Here is an 18,172-nt window from a genome sequence, read left to right on the forward strand (position 1 = left end):
CACTTACCTGAAAATAGCCTGTCCCAATCCACACTTGCCAAATCATTCCTGATACCACCAAAATTGGCCTTTCTCCAATTCAGAATCTAGTCCTCGGACCCGACCTACCTTTTTGTATATTAAGCTAATAACATTGTGGTCACCAGATGCAAAGTGATCCCCTACACAAACCTCTGTCATTACCTAATAGAAGATCCAGTGACACATGCTCTCTCATTGAGGCTTTTATGTACTGATGAAGGAAACTTTCCTGAACACATTTGACAATATCTGTTATATTTATAAGATCATAAAACCATAAGATTTAGGTGCAGAATTAGGCCATTTGGCTCACCATGTCTGCTGTGCCATTTCCTCATGCCTGATCCAATTTTCCTCTCAGCCCCAATCTCCTGCCTTCTCCCCATATCACTATGTAACCTGACCAATCAAGAATCCAACAACTTCTGTCTTAGATATAAATAAAGACGTGGCCTCTACAGCTGCCTGTGGCAAAGAATTCCACAGATTCCCCACCCTCTGGTGAAAGAAATTCCTTCTTATCTCCATTCTAAAAGGATGCCCCTCTATTCCAAGGCTGTCCCGTCAGGTCAGACTTTCCCACCATAGGAAACATCCTCTCCAGTCCTTTAACCATTCAACAGATTTCAATGAAGTCATCCCTTATTCCTCTGAATTCCAGTGAATATAGGCCCATCAAGCACTCTTCAAATGACAAGCCATGTAATGGTGAACCTCCTTTGAACCCTCTTCAGTTTCAGCACATCTTTTCTAAGATAAGGGACCCAAACCTGCTCACAATACTCCAAGTGGGGCCTCACCAGTGCTTTATAAAGTCTCAACATTACATCCTTGCTTTTATATTCTAGTCTTCTTGAAATGAATGCTAAAATTGCATTTCTCTTCCTCACCACAGACTCAACCTGCAAATTAACATCAGGGAATCCTGCACAAGGACTCCCAAATCCCCTTGTGCCTCCGATGTGTTTGTATTTCCTCTCCATTTAGAAAATAGTCAACCCTTTCATTTTTTCTGCAAAAGTACATGACCATACACTTCCCGACACTGTATTCCATCTGCCATTTCTTTACACATTCTCCTAATCTGTCTGTCTTCTGTAGCTTTCTACTTCCTGAAAACTACCTTCCCCTCCACCTATCTTCATTTTGTCTGCAAACTTTGGAAAAAAAAATCTATCAATTACATTATTCAAATCTTGACATATAACTTAAAAAAATTGGTCCCAACATAGACTGCTATGGAACACCACTAGTCATTGGCAGCCAACCAGAAAAGGCTCCCTTTATTTTCACTTCTTGCCTACTGCCCATCTGTCTTTATCCATGCTAGAAACTTTCCTGTCATACCATGGCTTCATAGCTTGTTAAGCAGCCTCATGTGTGGCACCTTGTCAAAGGCCTTCTACAGTATCAAGTGCTTTTATAGTATGGGATTCCCAGCCAATATGTGGAAGGTTGAAATTACCTAACAACAGACATCCCACTCTGCAAAAATTCATTTCAGGGAGGTCGCACCATCAATTTGCGGGAGACCCCTGAACTTCCAGGGAGAGGTGGGATGTCTGCAATAGAGTAGTTCCTTAGCAGCCAGCCAGCTAGTTTAAATAACGTTAGCTATGCTAATGAACAAATGACCTCTGTTAAACTCACCTCAACATGTCTTTTACACTTTAACCCTCTATGGGCAATCGAAAAGTCACTGTTACAAACAGTGCAGTGAGGAACACTGCCATTATTCTTGATCCCTATTAGGCAGGAGTACACTTTATTGTAGTCTGGGGTGAAGTACATTTTTTGGAACACTCTGCCATCTCTCTCTCTCTCAAAAAAAATTGATTTCCAGGCTATTATATATAAATTGCGGGCCTCAGGAAGCCGGTGTCAATATGCGGGAGACTCCTGGAACTTTCGGGAGAGGTGGGATGTCTGCCATAATAACCTTATGTTTCTTGCAACAGTCTGAGATTTCTTTACAAATTTATTCCTCTAAATCCCTAGGACTGCTGTTGACCTATAATATAGCCCCATTAATGTGGTCATACCTTTCTTACTTCTCAGTTCTACCCATAATGCCTCACTAGATGAGTTCTGATTGAGAACTGCCATTCATTTTCCCTGACTAGTAACGCCAGCCCTCTTCCTTTAATCCTTCCCACTCTGTCATGTCTAAAATCACAGAACCCCATAATATTGAGGTGCTAATCAATGCGCTGAGTTGACCCGCCTTTCCGGTGATACGTCTGGCATTGAAACATAGGTAGCTCAGGACATTAGTCGCAGCATGCTCAACCTTTTGATTTCTGACTTTGTCGGAGGTCCTTTTAACATCTGTCTCCAGAACCTCTCCACTAGCTGTTCTGGGTGTTCTAGTTTAAATCCCACACACAGCATCAACCTTCCCACCAGAATATTAGTCTCCCTCCAGTTCAGGTGCAAGCCATCCCTTTTGTACAGGTCCCATCTTCCCTGAAATAGAGCCCAATGATCCAAAAATCTTTTGTCCTCCCAACACCAACTCCTTAGCCACATATTAAACTGTATAATCTTCCTAATTCTGGCCTCATTAGCATGTGGCACAGGAACCAATCCTGAGATCACAACCCTGGAGATCCTACCCTTTAACTTAGCACCTAATTCCCTGAACTCCCTATGCAGAACCTACCCATGTCATTGGTACCTACATAAACCACGACTTCCTGACGTTCACCTTCCCACTTTAAGAATCTGAAGACTCAATCCAAGGTATGCTGGAGCCTAGCACCTGGGAAGCAACATCCCATCCAGGAATTTTGTTCTCACCCATAGAACCTCCTTTCTGTTTTCCTAACTAATGAATCCCCAGTCTGCACCTCTTCTCTCCCTTTCCCTTCTGAGTCACAGAATCAATACCAGAGACTCGCACTGCTGTGACCTTCCTCAGTTAGGTTATCCTCCCCACCAACAGTATCCAAAGTGATATACCTGTTGTTGAGGGGGATGGCCATAGAGGTACTCTGCACTGTCTTCTTAACTTCTTTCCCCTTCCTGACTGACACCCACTTTCCTATGTCCTGCACCTTGGAAGTAACTACCTCTCTATATGTCCTACCTATCACCCTTCAGCATCCGAAATGATCTGGAGTTCATCCAGTTCCAGCTCCAACTCCTTAACATGGATTGTTAGAAGCTGCAGCTGGATGCACTTCTCGCAGTTGCAGTCAAGTACGCTGGAGGTCTCCCTGCTTTTCCACATCCTGCAAGAGGAGCATTCTACTATCCTCGATCCTGCCTGGCATCTCTACTGTCCTAACTGAGCAAATGTAAAGAAGGGAGGGGAAAAAAAACTACCTAGATGCTTTCTCTGACTGAAGCCTCTACTTGCTGAAACCTTGAAGAGCTAAAGCCTCAGAATCACCACTCTACCTCTGTCCGCTCCAACGACAGCCGCTGCACTTGTCCCTGCCTCCTTCTAATCTGCTTTTGCTAATCAATCCTAAACGCCAATTGACCACTGCTCAGAGTCCAAACAAACTGCTGTCTTTTGCTGCCTTTTACACTCGGTCAGCGGACCTGAGTGAAATTCTCTCCTCTTAAGCTTCTGAACTCCTGATTGGTCACTGGTCAGATAAATAAACAAGATTCTAAGGTAACTAACTTGAAGAACAGGAGAGGATTCACCTACAAATTTGCCTGTCCATTCACCTCAAGAAAGGACTTTCTCTTCATACCTGAGGTTAATATCAGTTAGTGCACGAGATTGATAATTGTGAATCCACAAATCCAGTGTTCAAAATACAGACTGAACAATCTGGTTTAATATCACTGGCATTTGTCATGAATTTGTTGTTTTTTGGCGGCAGCAGTACATTGCAATACATAACAAAATCTATTAACTCAACAGTAGTATATTTTAAAAATATCTTGAATAAGTAGCCCAAAAGAAAGGTAAAAGCTAGTGAGGCAGTGTTTACGGGTTCATTTTTCATTCAGAAATCTGGTAGCAGAGGGAAGAAGCTGTTCCTGAAAAATTGAGTGTGTGTCTTCAGGCTCCTGTACCACCTCCTTGAAGTTAACAATCAGAAGAGGACATGTCCTGAATGAAAGGGGTCCTTAATGATGAATGCTGCCTTTTTCAGACACATTTTGAAGGTATCTTTGATGTTGGGGAAGCTAGTGCTCATGATGGAATTGACTGAGTTTACAACTTTCTGCAGCTATATTCAATCCTATGCAGAGGCCACTCTAACCAGCTTCAATGCTCTCCATGCTGCACTTGTAGAGATTTGCGAGTGTATTTGATGACATACCAATTCTCCTCAAACTCATAATGAAATATAGCTGCTGTCGTGCCTTCTTTGTAATTGCATCAATATGTTGGGCCTAGGACAGATCTTCAGATATGACGACACCCAGGATCTTGAAAATACTCACCTTTTCCACTTCTGTCACTACACATGCAACCCGAGTCTGCTGTTTGAGGTCCACTGATTTTGAGTATTGATAGATTTTTTAAACATCTTAAAACAATGCTGCTTATTGAAATACTCACGGCTGTGACTATGGATTTCAGCTGCAGTAGTCTTAAACGGGAATATATTTTGACACCCATTGGAATCACACTTGCAAATGCATCGGTTCTCACACAACTTTGTTATATTAAAGGACAGGTGTGTCCAAGTTGAATTTTGTCCTATCACCATATTATTTGTCACCAAAATAAATTTTTAAAAAGGCCTGCTCATTCAAAACATGGTCACATTAAATAACAGCTGTTATAGTTTTCTCCTATTTCAAAGCATTTGAAGCTGACTTGTATGTTCATATAGCATAGTTGCAAGCTTAACCTTTTGATGCACAATGGAAAGTTAATCAACACTGGGAGTTCCCTCCAGAGCAGCTGTACTGAAGTGAGCAAAAGTTAAAAAGGGGGAGAGGGCGGAAGTGATGCAAAAGGGAATACAGAAGAGGAATCAGAATGGGGAAGGGTTGAATGGGGACGAGTTAAATGGTGCAGTGATAAAAGTAAATGCCGGAGATATTCAGTGGTTAAGGGAGCCTCTTTGGTAAGAGAAACAGTTAATTTTTCAGATGGAAGAATTTGCTTTCAAACTTTAATCAGAAATGGTTCAGTAGGCAGTAGCCACAAATGGGCCATCACCATAGTAATAATCTGGGCCATAGATCACAGCATCTGAGGCATACTTGCTGTGATCTTCGTCAGCGCTGCTTGGTTACAAAAGGGTATGACTGCAAATCAGTGTACGGGAGTTAGTGCAAATAAGATATATGCACCAGCGGGAACCATTTAGTTTCATTATGGTTCTCAATTTTCTATGTCAAACACTCCCTGCATTAATTTGACAAAATAAGAATGTTAGTCGAGATCATTTTTTCCAATTTCTATCAGTAAGTCCGACAAATACATTGTACAGATCTATGAAGTCATGATGCGCACAAGATCACGACAAGGAATGGGTAGGAACCAGGTGCAGGTCCTTGACAATGTATGATATTTGGATAAGAAAATGTACAAATGTTTCTCCTTCTAATTGAGATTTTAGGCTTCCTGATAATATTGTTGCTAATCTTATTGAAATATACGCTGAAAAATCAATAAACCATGAAAAAAATGATGGGGCCATGGAAAAATTAAGTGGTTTATGGATTCTTCTTATTCTGGTATGTCATTTTCACTGTTATCCATCATTAGTACATTTTCTGCTGTTGTTTTTGGTTCATTTAATTGGAGGTGTAAAGTTTATTCACAATATAGGAGACTGGCCGCTAAATTTTATAGCAGAACTACCTGTCATTACAAGACCACAAAATGGGCCCCCAAAGATGCAGGATGCATGAGATATGATGACACTAAGGCAATGATCTGTGAACTTTCTGGTTATGAAGGAAATCCATTTAGTATAAATAGCTAATTAATTATAAAATTATAACTGACTAAATGGTGAAGATCAGCCTTAACTTTAGAAATATATTGTGATTGTTATGCATTTATTGGCTTACTTGCAAAGAGCATACCTACTAATAACACAATTACATTCTTTTATAAGAAAAAAAAATCAGCCTAAGTAAATATTTCATGGGATAGTTAGCTAAAATCTAATGTAAGGAAGAAACAAAAGCCAGTGATACAACTGACCTTTAGGTTATTCATTATTTCCCATTAACCATTATCCCCATCCTTTACTGGTATATTGTAACCAATAATTTGACAGAACACTCAGTTGTGGGATCAATGCATGTTACAACATGGGTTAAGAACTATTTATTTCCAAGTTAAGGCTGTATGAGCAAAGGCTTTTTAATTAATTGTGAACCTAAGTAGTATGCTGGTAGATTGCATCATTAATATTAATAAAATTAGGGTTAATGTTTTGTAAAATTCATTTTACAATTTGAAAATGTGACTGCTATCTGTTGCTTAATTCAGATGAAGCTTTCAGCAACATTCAACAGCAGTGTGCAGAATGTGAATTCTATCATAATCAGTGGGTTCTATTTTATTGCATCCTTGAGGAAGTTTATTGTTCCCAGAAATGCTGGCTGCATTTGTCTGGATTTTTAAAATAACATTTAACATCACCACCTGTGGGTTGGACCTGTTTCAAACACCCTTTCACATTTGCCGCAGGCAAAAGAAATCATTCCACTTGGTCATTTTTTGTCAAACTTTTCAAGCCCTACAAAGGCACACTACCACAATCACTAGCTTTCCGGTTATAAGCGATGCATGAAGCTTACCTGAGCCGTGAAAGCCATTTCATTTCTAAGAAAATGCATATTAGATTGTGATTATTAAATTTCACAGGTCCTTTGACAAGGTCTCACATAGGAAACTGATACAAACTTTAGTGATTATGGGATGCAAGGCATGTTTGGAAGCTGAACCCAGATTGCCCTGGAGGTAGCAGTGTGTGATGGTGGAGAGTTGGTTTTGGAACTGGAAGCCTGTGACCAGAAATGTAGCACAGAGGTCTGTGCTCATATCCTTACTGTCTGCTATATATATTAATGATTTGGCTGTAAATGTAAGTGACTGGTAAGTTCACAGCTGAATGAAAATTGCTTGTACCGTTAGGAAAGAAACTGTGATGAGTAGACTGGTAGGACTGAAGGCTAATAAATCCCCGGGTCCAGATGGTCTGCATCTGAGGGTTCTAAAAGAGGTGGCTCAGGAAATTGCGGATGCATTGGTAATCATTTTCCAATGTTCCTTAGATTCAGGATCAGTTCCTGAAGGTTGGAGAGTGGCTAATGTTATCCCACTTTTCAAGAAGGGAGGGAAGGAGAAAACCGAGAACTATCGCCCTGTTAGCCTAACGTCAGTCGTGGGGAAGATGCTTGAGTCCATTACTAAGGACGAAATAGTGGCACATCTTGATGGCAGAAATAGGATTAGGCCGAGCCAGCATGGATTTACCAAGGGCAAATCATGCTTGACTAATCTGTTGGAGTTTTTTGAGGGTGTAACAAGGATGTTAGACGAGGGTAAGCCAGTGGATGTTGTATACCTAGATTTTCAGAAGGCATTCGATAAGGTGCCACATAGGAGATTGGTGAGTAAAATCAGAGCTCATGGCATTGGGGGCAGGGTTTCAACATGGATAGAAAACTGGTTGGCAGATAGAAAGCAAAGGGTAGCAGTGAATGGGTGTTTCTCGGACTGGCTGGAGGTGACTAGTGGGGTACCACAGGGCTCTGTATTGGGACCACAGCTCTTTACGATTTATGTCAATGATTTAGATGAGGGCATTGAAAACTATATCAGCAAGTTTGCTGACGATACTAAACTGGGTGGCAGTGTGACATGCGAAGAGGACGTTAGGAGAATACAGGGAGACTTGGATAGGCTGGGTGATTGGGCAGATACTTGGCAGATGTCATTCAATGTGAATAAATGTGAAGTTATCCACTTTGGAAGCAGGAACAAGAGGGCAGAGTATTGTCTGAACGGTGTAGAGTTAGGTAAGGGAGAAATGCAAAGAGACCTAGGAGTCCTAGTTCACCAGTCAATGAAGGTGAATGAGCAAGTGCAACAGGCAGTGAAGAGGGCAAATGGAATGTTGGCCTTTGTTACAAGGGGAATTGAATACAAGAGCAAGGATGTACTTTTGCATTTGTACAGGGCCCTGGTGAGACCACACCTGGAATATTGTGTACAGTTCTGATCTCCAGGTTTAAGGAAGGACATTCTGGCAGTTGAGGAAGTGCATCGTAGATTCACTAGGTTGATTCCTGGGATGGCAGGGCTGTCTTACGCAGAGAGATTGGAGAGATTGGGCTTGTACACGCTGGAATTGAGGAGATTGAGAGGGGATCTGATTGAAACGTTTAAGATAATTAAAGGATTTGATAGGATTGAGGCAGGAAATATGTTCCAGATGTTGGGAGAGTCCAGTACCAGAGGGCATGGATTGAGAATAAGAGGTCAGTTATTTAAAACAGAGTTGAAGAAGAGCTTCTTCTCCCAGAGAGTTGTGCAGGTGTGGAATGCACTGCCTCGGAAGACGGTGGAGGCCAATTCTCTGGATGCTTTCAAGAAGGAGCTAGATAGATATCTGATGGATAGGGGAATCAAGGGATATGGGGACAAGGCAGGGACTGGGTATTGATAGTGAATGATCAGCCATGATCTCAGAATGGCGGTGCAGACTCGAGGGGCCGAATGGTCTACTTCTGCACCTATTGTCTATTGTCTATTAATGGTGAGGTGAATAGTTCTGAACTATAAAATAGCATTCTTCACATGGTGAAATGGACACAATGGGAAGAGGAATTTAGTAAGTCTGAGGTTATATACTGTGCTTTGGGAAAATCAAAAAATTGCATAATGAATAGTAGGGATCTAGGGAGCTTTGAAGAACAGAGAGACCTCAGTGTACAGATCCAATGATCCCTGAAGGAAGGGAGATAGTGTGGTGACATAGGCATGCTGTAGATTTCATTATTTGAAGCTGAAGTTCAAAGTAAATTTATTATCAACCCTAAGATTTGTTTTTTGCAGGCATTCACAGTAATACACAGTATTATGGTATAACATTATAAAATCTTGGTTAAGTCACAATTGAAGAACTATGTGCAGTTCCAGTCACCTGGCTTTGGAAGGATTTGATTGCACTAGAGAGTGTGCAGAGGAGATTGTTACCTAAGACGGAATATTTCCATTATGAGAAGAGACTGGCTGGGCTGACTTTTCTTAGACTGGAGAAAGTTGAGGGGGTACATGATAGAAGTATACGAGTGACGAGGCATTAGATAACAGTAAACTTCTCTCCACAGCAACGGTATCTAAAATTAGGGAGCGTAGGGACAATCTGAGGGTGAATTTTTTTCATCTTGTGGTGGTCAAATCTGAACGTACTGCCTAGGGAGGTGATAAAGGCAGGTACTCGCACAATATTTAAGAAATAGCTAAATGAACTCTTCAGTTACATAGAAATTTACTAAGTTTTGGTGAATGGGATTAGTGTAGATGGAAAGTTGATTGTTGGTATGGACCAAAGAGCCTCTTTCTGTATTGTATGACTTTATGACCCTATGCCATTAAGATTTGGGGATTGTTGTGTATCAAATTTCTGTTAAAAGTTTTTTAAAAGAACAGCTGCTGGATATCAGGCAGACAGAAGGCCTATTCCATCAGTTTTCTGGCAACAACTGTACCCTTTCTACATTCCCCCAGCCTTAGAAAGACAGACAATCCACACAATAATTTCATCAAACTGAAAATAAACGTTTCCAAATGTAAACAAAATTAAAACTTAAAGTAAATTAACTAGTAAAATTGAAAGTGTTGTTTATGTGCCATAATAACAGCACAAGACTGCATATAGTATTAGGAGCAGCTGTGTGCATTTCATGCTCTGTAGCTTAATCTTACCTGTCACCAGTTCCATGCTGAAGTGTTACTGGTATTGATGAGGATTTCTTTCGCAAGTAGTGCAGTAATTATTTTAAATTTTATACTGTTTTTAAAAGGTTAGGCATCTATTGAAAGAAAGTTCACTCATTATTTTGTGATTGTTTCTTTCAAGCCTGTGGAGGCAGATTCCACGGATCAACTGGGACTCTCACCAGCCCGATTTACTCACTCAGTCAATACGGCAGTATGAACTGTACATACCACATCACTGTTGGAGTGAACAGGATTGTAAAAATTATGTAAGTGAAGAAGTATTGCTCTCTCTACTGTTTTAAAATTACTCTCACCAATTGTCTCCACTCCTTTCCAAAGGCATTAATTTTTGCTAGAAGGAGCTTCTCTTGGCCACTAATTGACCTCTTGATTCTACATGGTCATCAATCAAGTTTATGAATGTCATTGGTATATAAACCATTATGGGTTTCATAATAGAACACAATTCTGGACTGTGGATAGAGCTAAGTAACTGCAATGGTAAAAAGATCCTGATGGGAATTGTATACAGTCATCCAAATAGTAGTAAGGACGTGGTCTACAAATTACAAAGGGAGTTAGAAAACGCATGCCAAAAGTGAAATGTTACAATAGTCTTGAGGGACTTCAATATACAGGTAGATTCGGAAAATCAAGTTGATGCTGGATTACAGGAGGGGGAGTTTCTAGACTGCCTACAAGAGGGCTTTTTAGAGCAGCTCATGGTTGAATCCACTAGGGGATCAGCTATTCTGGATTAGGTGTTGTGCAATGAAGCAGAATTGATTAGCTAAAAGAACTCTTAGGGGAAATGATCATAATGATTGAATTCACCCTGAAATTTGAAAACCACAAGCTAAGATCAGGTGTATCAGTATAACAATGGAGTAAAGGGAATTACAGAGGCATGAGAAAGGAGTTGGACAGAATTGATTAGAATAAAACACTGGCAAGGATGCTGACAGAGCAACAATGGCTGGAATTTCTGTAAACAATTCGGAAGGCACAGGATATATACATCCCAAAGAGGAGGTAGTATTCTAAAGGCAAGATGACAGAACTGTGGCTAACAAGTCAAAATCAATATAAAAACCAAAGAGAGGGCATACAACAGAGAAAAAAATTAGTAGGAAGTTAGAGTGCTGGGAAACTTTTACAAACTAATAGAAGGCACCTAAAAATCATTAAGTAAAGATGGAATATGAAAATAAGCTAGCCAACAATATTAAAGAGGATAGCATAACTTTCTTCAGAAACATAAAGTGTAAAAGAGAAGTGAGAGTGGATATTTGACCACCGAAAATGATGCTGGAGAGGTAGTACTGGGGGACAAGGAAATGGCAGATTAACTGAATAAGTATTTTGTATCAGTCTTCACTGCAGAAGACACTAGGAGTATGGTGGTGTCTGGGTTCATGAAGTGTGAAGTTACCATTACTAGAGAGAATACTATTGGTAAACAGAAAGGTGTGAAGGTAGATAAGTCACTTAGACCAGATAGTGCACATGCCAGGGTTCTAACAAAGGTGATTGAAGAGATTGTGAAGGCATTAGAAATGATCTTTCAAGAATCACCAGATTCTGGAATGGTTCCGGAAGACTAGAAAATTGCAAATGTCATTCCAATCTTCAAGAAGGGAGAGAGGCACAAGAAAGGAAATTATAGACCAGATAGTCTGACCTCAGTGATGGGGAAGATATTGGATCGATGATTAAGGTTGAGGTCTCAGGGTACTTGGAGGCACACAATAAAATGGGCTGTAGCCAGCAAGCTTTCCTCAAGGGAAAATTTTGCCTGACTAATCTGTTGGAATTCTTTGAAGAGATAACAAACAGGATAGAAAAATGAGGATCGGTTCATGTTGTTTATTTTGGTTTTCAGAAGGCCTTTGAGAAGGTGCCACACATGAGGCTGCTTAGCAAGCTATGAGCCCATACAGGACCGGTTCTAGCATGGATAAAGCAGTGCCTGACTGACAGGAGGCAAAGAGTAGAAATAAAGGGAACCTTTCTTGGTTGGCTGCCAGTGACTAGTGGTGTTCCACCGGAATCTGTGTCGGGACCGATTCTTTTTACGTTATATGTCAATGATTTAGATGATAGAATCGATGGCTTTGTTGCAAAGCTTGCTGACGATATGAAGATATGTGCAAGGGCAAGTAGCTTTCTTGATGTAGAGAAGCTACAGAATGACTTAGACAAATTAGGAGAATGAGCAAAGAAATAGTAGATGGAACACTGTCGGGAAAGGTATGGTTGTGCACTTTGGTAGAAGAAATGAAAGGGTTGACAATTTTCTACATGGCAAGAAAATACAAAAAACGGAGGTGCAAAGGATCTTGGGAATCTTTGTGCAGGATTTGCTAAATGTTAAGTTGCAGTTGAATCTATGGTGAGGAAGGCAAATGTGATAGCATTCATTTGAAGAAGACTGGAATATAAAAGCAAGATTGAAATGTTGAGCCTTTATAAAGCACGCATGAGGCCTCACTTGAAGTATTGTGAGCAGTTTTGGGCCCCTTATCTTAGAAATGATGTGCTGAAACTGGAGAGGGTTCAAGGGAGGTTCACAAAAATAATTCCAGGTTTGAATGGCTTGTTATTTGAAGCATGCTTGATGGCTCTGGGCCTGTATTCACTAGAATTCAGAAGAATGAGGGGTGACCTCATTAAGGCTATTGAATGGTGAAACGCCTTGATAGACTAGATGTGGAGAGGATGTTTCCAATGGAGGGAGAGTCTAAGTCCAGAGGACACATTCTCAGAATTGAGGGACATCCTTTTAGGACAGAGATGAGGAGAAATTTCTTTAGCCGGAGAGTGGTGAATCTTTGGAATTCTTTGCCACAGGCAGCTGTGGAGCCAAGTCTTTATGTATATTTAAGACAGAGTTTGATAGATTTGTGAGTGGTCAGGGCATAAAGGGATACGAGGAGAAGGCAGGAGATTGTGGCTGAGAGGAAAATTGGATCAGCCATGATGAAATGATGGAGCAGATTGGATGGGCCAAATGGCCTAATTCTGCTCCTATATCGTGGTCTAAACAAGATAAGAGCTATTGGTATTACAGGAAAGGTACTAGCAAGGATAGATAATTGGCTCACAGGCAGAAGAGTAAGAGTGGGGATATAGGAGTTGGCATTGGGTCCGTTCCTTTTCATGTTTTATGCTAATGATATGGATGATGGGATTAATGGCTTTGTGGCCAAGTTTGCAGATGATACAAAGGTGGAGGGGTAGGTAATATTGAGGATGCAGGGAGTCCACAGACAGATTTAAATTAGAACATTAAAGAAATGACAGATAGAGTATAGCAGAGGGAAGGGTGTAGGCTATTTTCTAAATGGGAGCACATTCTGGAATTGGAGATGCTAAGTGATCTGGGAATCCTTGAGTAGGATTCCCTAAAGATTAACTTGAAGGTTGAGTTTAGTAGTAAGGAAGGAAAATGCAACTTCAGCATTCATTTCAGGAGAACTAGACTATAAAAGCAAGGATGTAATGCTGAGGCTTTATAAGGCATTGATCAGACCACATTTTGAGTATTGGAGCAGGCTTGGGCCTCATATCTAAGAAAGAATGTGCTGGCATTGGAGAGGATCCAGAGGTTGTTTACAAGAATGATCCTGGAATTGAAAGGTTTAGTATGGGGAGTGTTTGGCTCTAGGGCTGTATTTACTGGTGTCTAGAAGAATGTGGGGATGGGGAGGATTTCATTGAAACCTATTGAATATTGAAAAGCCAAGTTGAAGTGGACATAGAGAGAGGACGTTTGCAATAGTGGGAGAGTCTACAACCAAAGACACAGTGTTAGAGCAAACATTAGTAATTTCTTTAGCCAGAGGGCGGTGAATATGTGGAATTCATTACCATAGACAGCTGTGGAGGCCAAGTCATTGAGTACATTTAAAGCAGAGATTGATAGGTTCTTAATTTATAAGGGCATCAGATTTATGGGGAGAAGGCAGGAGAATGTTTGTAAGAGGGGCAATAAATCAGCCACGATGGAACAGTAGAACAGGCGCATTGGGCTGAATGGCCTAATTCTGCTCCTATGTCTTATGGTCTTATTGTCTTATATCATTTGGAACAGTGACAGATATGCTATGATTATCCTATTGTTGGGAAATAAAAATCAGCAGGAATTTGATAAGGACATGTTAAATGATATAATTCCCAAATTAAAATAATAAAGGAAATGTTAAGGTGAGTACAATTGATTTTTTTTGGACATGGAATTTCAATTGGTTTACACTAGGTTCAACATGCTTACAGAAGTATATGTTCTTGAATAAGGACAAATACATTACCCGCCTCAATAATGCTGAGAAAAGTCCTGTTTGCAGTTAAAAAATTAAATACCGCAGCTGCTGAAAATTTTAAATAAAGGCCAAAAGTACAGGAAATGCTCAGCAGGAAAGGCAGCATTTACATAGAAAGAAACTGTTGTTTCAGGTAGAAGAGTTCTGATATAAGGCTGGTAACCTAAAATGTTAGCTACTACTTTCCACAAATACTGGCTGACTTACATGGCATTTGCACCATTTTCAGTTTTTGTCTGTGCAGCTGCAAATAGGCTTAATTGAGACGAGAGCAAAATTGTGTTATTTCTCTGCTTCTTAGCAGGCAGGTGAATGGTCTGACACTTACAGAACAACCAAGTTTTCCCAACTGTGTTTCTTCTGAAGCCATGCTATTTAAGGGGCAAAGTTCAAACTACTTCCATTGTATGCTTCACTGCTTTCTTTATACACTGCTTGCACTTAAGATGGAATGTTTCTTGCATATTTGAGAATTTTCTGTGCAACAATCTAATTTCCAGTGGGAACTTGTGGACAGTTAATGCTTTAGCAGACTGGTGTGGACATGGACCAGGGATCTAATGAATATCATAAACAATCTTGACAACCATGTGGAAAAGGCTCATCAATTAACCTTATCCACGCAGAGCTTCCTGGGACCTATGCTTACAGCTGGACTTCTCCGAAGAATGATGAACTCAAGTCTTTTTTAGGGAACCAAAGCTAGAGAGTACAATTTTAAGGTGAGAGCGGAAGGATTTAAAAGGAGCGGAAGGATTTAAAAGGACCTGAAGGGCAACTTCACACAGGTGGTAGTGTATATATGGAATGAATTGTCAGAGAAATTAATTGAGGCACATGTATAAATAACATTTTGTATCAAACATGGGCAAATGGGACTAGCTTAGGTGGGTATGTTGGTCAGTACTGGTGAGTTGAGCTGAAAGGTCTGGTTCTGTGCTGTATATCTCTAGAAGACTTCATTGAGACTGCAGCAATGCTCATTTAGATATGTAACTCCCATGATCTTCAATACAGGCTCACACACATGGCTGGACTGCTTTGCTTGTGAAGTTCAAAGTAAGTCATTCTAAGCTTGCTACCCTTAGGATCATTCCATGCTGCTGACACTGATCTATGACACATCTCAGGTTGCTGATCAATGTTACATTACAGAGCTCCACCATGCTCCACATTCAAGGAATGAAGTCAACCTACTTTTTGTCTAGCTTGCTGAAACCAGTATAGCTGGCACCAGGAGCTGCCTACAATATAGGCTTCCCAAGGTGCATGTGTATGTGAACCACATTCATTTAGTATAATGCTTTGCAATGACCTCTCCAGCAAATTCCTGCAAGGAACACTTGGCTATCACCTTCCATACTCTCCTCATAAGGATAACATGTATCCTGCTGGTAATATTTTCCATCAACCTGTTGGGGTCCCTTTTTGGAAGCAACTTCCTCAGAAGCACCTGTCACTGTATCACGTGTTTTTGAAAAAAAACTGCATTCTGTTGTGTTGGCAGAGCATTACTTGTACTGTACATATTTCCATTTAAGAGCTTGTACCCAAGGTTACAACAGCAAAGGACAATGCTGGAGACTGAGAGATCTTCAATAGATCAAGACAGTAGCACACTGTACAAGAAACACATCATTTCTTCATACAATAAAAGCCAACCAAAGTCTTCTGGGAATCTTTCAAAGGAAGGTTTCTGGCTTAGTATGAGGATTTTAAAGCAGTTAGCATGCTGAGCAATGCTGTTTCAAAATAAATGAAAAGCAAGGAAGAAATTTCCAAGTCCATGAGTAAGACACTATGGAGTTTTATATCCTGAAGCACTTTATTGTGTTTGTCTAGATCTCTCACATAACAGCTAATTGTCCGTCTCTGTGCCTATCATCAGGAAATTATGTAACTCAATGCCACAGGGAGAGCACAAGTGTCTTTGATGTGGGCTGGTGCTGTAGGGTCTGAAGCAATCATAGTATAAAGATCACATTACGAGAGAGGCACAAAGTTAAAGGAGAGTAGAGGAGTTTCAGAAAACATAACAGTGAAGGTTGGCAATGACTGAAATAGATTGAACAGACTGAGGAAGAGTGAGATATTGCTTACAGATTGATAAGCGACACCTGCTTCTCATTGCTAGTCCTGTAAAATGAATTAATCCTGCTTTTCCCATTTTGGATGATGTCAGAATTATAATCAGAATCAGGTTTAATATCTTTGTCATAAATAGTGAAATTTGTTGTTATGCAGCACTATATTGCAATACATAATATTAAATCTAGAAATTACATTAAGATATATATATATATAAAAATTAAATAGTTAGTGTAAAAGAGACCAAAACAAAATGTAGTGAGGTAGGGTATATTGGTTCACTGTCCATTCAGAAATCTGATGTGGAGCTGAACAAGCTATTCCTGGAACATTGAATGTATGTCTTCAGGCTCTTATATCTCTGTTTTGATGGTAGAAATTAGAAGAGGGCATGTCCTGGATGATGGGGGTCCTCAATGATCACTGCCACATTTTTAAAGCATCACTTTTTGAAGGTGTCCTAGATGCTGGGGAGGCTAGTGCCATGATGGAGCTGACTGAGTTTACAACTCTCTGCAGCTTTTTCTGACCCTGTGCAGTGCCCCCAACATACTAGATGGTGCTGCATCCAGTTAAGAGTGCTCTCCACAGTGTGCAATATAAAGTAAATTACTTAATCTAAATCATTCTAGTATTTAAAAATAACCTAATATAATAAGAAGAATGTTAAAAAATGGTAATTTTTGTGCATAACAACAGAAGTTTGTAATCCTTACCTGGTCAGGCCGATAAGTAATTCCAGATATACAAAGTCTCCAACTCCTAATGAAATTCCTTCTTTGTATTGCATCAATATGTTTGGCTCAAGGCAGTTCTTCAGAGCTGGTGACACCTAGAAACCTGAAACCTGAAACTGCTTAACCTTTCCACCACTGATCCTCTGAGGAGGGCTGGTTTGTGTACCCTGGACTTCCCCTTCCTGAGTCCACAATCAATTCCTTGGTCTTACTGACACTGAGTGCAAGATTGTTTCAGCAATGCCACTCATCCAGATGATACATCCCGCTCCTGTACAACTTCTCGTCACCATTAGAGATTCTGACAAGAATGGTTGTGTCACTGGCAAATTTATATATAGTGTTTGAGCTGTGCCTAGCGAATGTAGAGAGAGCAGGGTTGTGGGCTGGGCATGCATCCTTGAGATTTACCAGTGTCGATTGTCAACGAGGAGGAGATGTTATTTCTGATCCGCACTGACAGTGGTCTCCTGATGAGGAAGTCAAGGATCCAGTTGCAGAGGGAGGTACAGAGGCCCAGGTTTTGGAGCTTGTTGATTAGAACTGAGAGTATGATTGCATTGAACCCTGAGCTGTAATGAATAAACAGTAGCCTGATGTAGGTATCTCTATTGTCCAGGTGATGCAAGAAAGCATAGGCAACCAATGAGATTGCATCCACTGTGTACCTAATGTAGTGTCAGATAGATTGCAGCAGGTCCAGGTCCTTGCTTAGGCAGGAGTTGATTCTGCCCATTACCAACCTCTCAAAGCATTTCATCACAGTATATACAAGTGCAACTGGATGACAGTCATTCAGTCAACTCACCCTACTCTTCCTGGGTATTGGTATGATTGTCACCCTTTTAAAACAGGTGTGAACCTCCAACTGCATCAGTGAAAGACTGAAGGTGTCCTTGAATACTCCAGCCAGTTAGTCAGTACCCGGCCAGGTTCAAAGTCAGGGCCTGAAACCTTGCAAGGGTTCACCCTCTTGAAAGATGTTCTGACGTTGGCCTCCTAGACAGAGATCACAGATGCCAAAGGGATTCACACAGGTGTTGTTTTATGCTCTTTCAAACTGTGCATAAAAGGCATTGAGCTTACTTGGGAGTGAAGCATCATGGTCATTCACGATA

At 40.6% G+C, this 18,172-nt stretch overlaps 1 protein-coding gene across 1 annotated transcript in view; it reads left to right on the forward strand.

Annotated features, from left to right (window-relative positions):
- Positions 1 to 18,172, forward strand: part of cubn (cubilin (intrinsic factor-cobalamin receptor)) — a 359,402-nt gene that overhangs the window by 265,439 nt on the left and 75,791 nt on the right. Inside the window, exon 53 of the mRNA XM_059971453.1 lies at positions 10,047 to 10,173. Within this exon, the coding sequence (XP_059827436.1) occupies positions 10,047 to 10,173 (127 nt within the window). The remainder of the gene's footprint in view (positions 1 to 10,046; positions 10,174 to 18,172) is intronic.

The sequence above is a fragment of the Hypanus sabinus genome, chromosome 6, assembly GCF_030144855.1.
Source record: "Hypanus sabinus isolate sHypSab1 chromosome 6, sHypSab1.hap1, whole genome shotgun sequence".
Classification (NCBI taxonomy): Eukaryota; Metazoa; Chordata; class Chondrichthyes; order Myliobatiformes; family Dasyatidae; genus Hypanus; species Hypanus sabinus.